The sequence below is a fragment of the Myotis davidii genome, unplaced genomic scaffold (assembly GCF_000327345.1).
Source record: "Myotis davidii unplaced genomic scaffold, ASM32734v1 scaffold1323, whole genome shotgun sequence".
Lineage (NCBI taxonomy): Eukaryota > Metazoa > Chordata > Mammalia > Chiroptera > Vespertilionidae > Myotis > Myotis davidii.
Window position 1 is genome coordinate 1,238,196 of NW_006294585.1, and position 1,531 is coordinate 1,239,726.

The 1,531-nt window shown below is 45.5% G+C and overlaps 1 protein-coding gene across 5 annotated transcripts in view; it reads right to left on the bottom strand.

Annotated features, from left to right (window-relative positions):
• LOC102764560 (nesprin-1) overlaps positions 1-1,531 on the bottom strand; it is a 141,900-nt gene that overhangs the window by 136,251 nt on the left and 4,118 nt on the right. For all 5 annotated transcript variants that reach the window (XM_006768718.2, XM_006768720.2, XM_015567191.1 and 2 more), the window contains exon 3: positions 1,084-1,275. In XM_006768718.2, coding sequence (XP_006768781.1) covers positions 1,084-1,275 — 192 coding nt within the window. The remainder of the gene's footprint in view (positions 1-1,083; positions 1,276-1,531) is intronic.

A 1,531-nucleotide genomic window follows, 5' to 3' on the forward strand; every position in this document is an offset into this window, starting at 1 on the left:
AACCGGTTTGGCTCAGTGGATAGAGCGTCGGCCTGCGGACTGAAAGGTCCCAGGTTCGATTCCGGTCAAGGGCATGTACCTGGTTTGCGGGCACATCCCCAGTGGGAGATGTGCAGGAGGCAGCTGGTCAATGTTTCTCTCTCATCGATGTTTCTGGCTCTCTATCTCTCTCCTTTTCTCTCTGTGAAAAATCAATAAAATATATTTAAAAAAAAGAAAAAGAAAAATGTGAAAATGTTATAGGATACCTTGATTTATGAACCACGTTTACATTTTTTTAAATTGGGTCTTTGCTAGATTTTGCTATTTCTTTCTTTTCCTACACTGCAACCTTCAGGTCTACAGATTCAAACTGTCCTTATAAAACCTATTTGAAAATCTATGCCAAAGTTTGTGTAATGCAGGTAGGTACATAAGTATGTATCATTCCCCATAGAATGTAGGAGGAATAAAAGAAAAATGTGCAAATGTTATAGGATACCTTGATTTACGAACCACATTTACATCTTTTTAAATTGGGTCTTTGCTAGATTTTGCTATTTCTTTCTTTTCCTACACTGCAACCTTCAGGTCTACAGATTCAAACTGTCCTTATAAAACCTATTTGAAAATCTATGCCAAAGTTTGTGTAATGCAGGTAGGTACATAAGTATGTATCATTCCCCACCTTTTCCTTCAATGGTTCTCAACCTTCCTGATGCCGCGATCCTTTAATACAGTTCCTCATGTTGCGGTTTGAACTATTTTATTGTTTTCTATAATAGGATAAAATCGGATGAGTAGGAAAATGCCCGCAACTACCATTGTGCTAGAGTGTAATAGGGCTGAGACTGGTGTGGGCCCTTCTATGGCAGAGGGTAGTCCGATGGTCGCGACCCACAGGTTGAGAACCGCTGCTTTATATGGACGGGCTCAGAAACGCACAAGGACCCGGCGGTCCTGGCAGCATCGCCTCGCTATCGGGGGGCTGGGGCCTCACCTGGATGTTCAGCTGCGACGGGCTCAGAAACGGCATGCCAGCCACACACAAGGCCCTGGCGGTCCTGGCAGCATCGCCTCACTATCAGGGGGCTGGGGCCTCACCTGGATGTTCAGCTGCTTGTCGTGCAGGGCTCTCTGAAGCTCCAGGAGACTCCCCTTCAGGGTCCTCAGCTTCATGGCCAGTTGCTCGGCCTCGTCCTTCGTGTGGGCCTTGCCCTCCAGCAGCAGGTTGTCATTGTGGACAGAGAGCTCCGACAGGGCCGCCACCTTCTGCTCGATTTCCACCAGCATGTTCTGGGAGCACAGAAATCAGGGTGAAACTCACACACCCTGCCGGCCTCTGCAAAGACCGTTTCCCGCAGCGAGACACACTTCCTTACGTCTCTCATCCAAAGAATACGTCTTCAGGGTTTTTTCCCCTAGGTTCCCTACAGCCTTGAACAGTATATACAGATTTTTAAAAATACCTTGAGCTTCTAAGTTTTTCTCTTATTTAAGATTAGATATTATATAATAAGAATATATTGAAAAACAGCACATGAGAAGCACA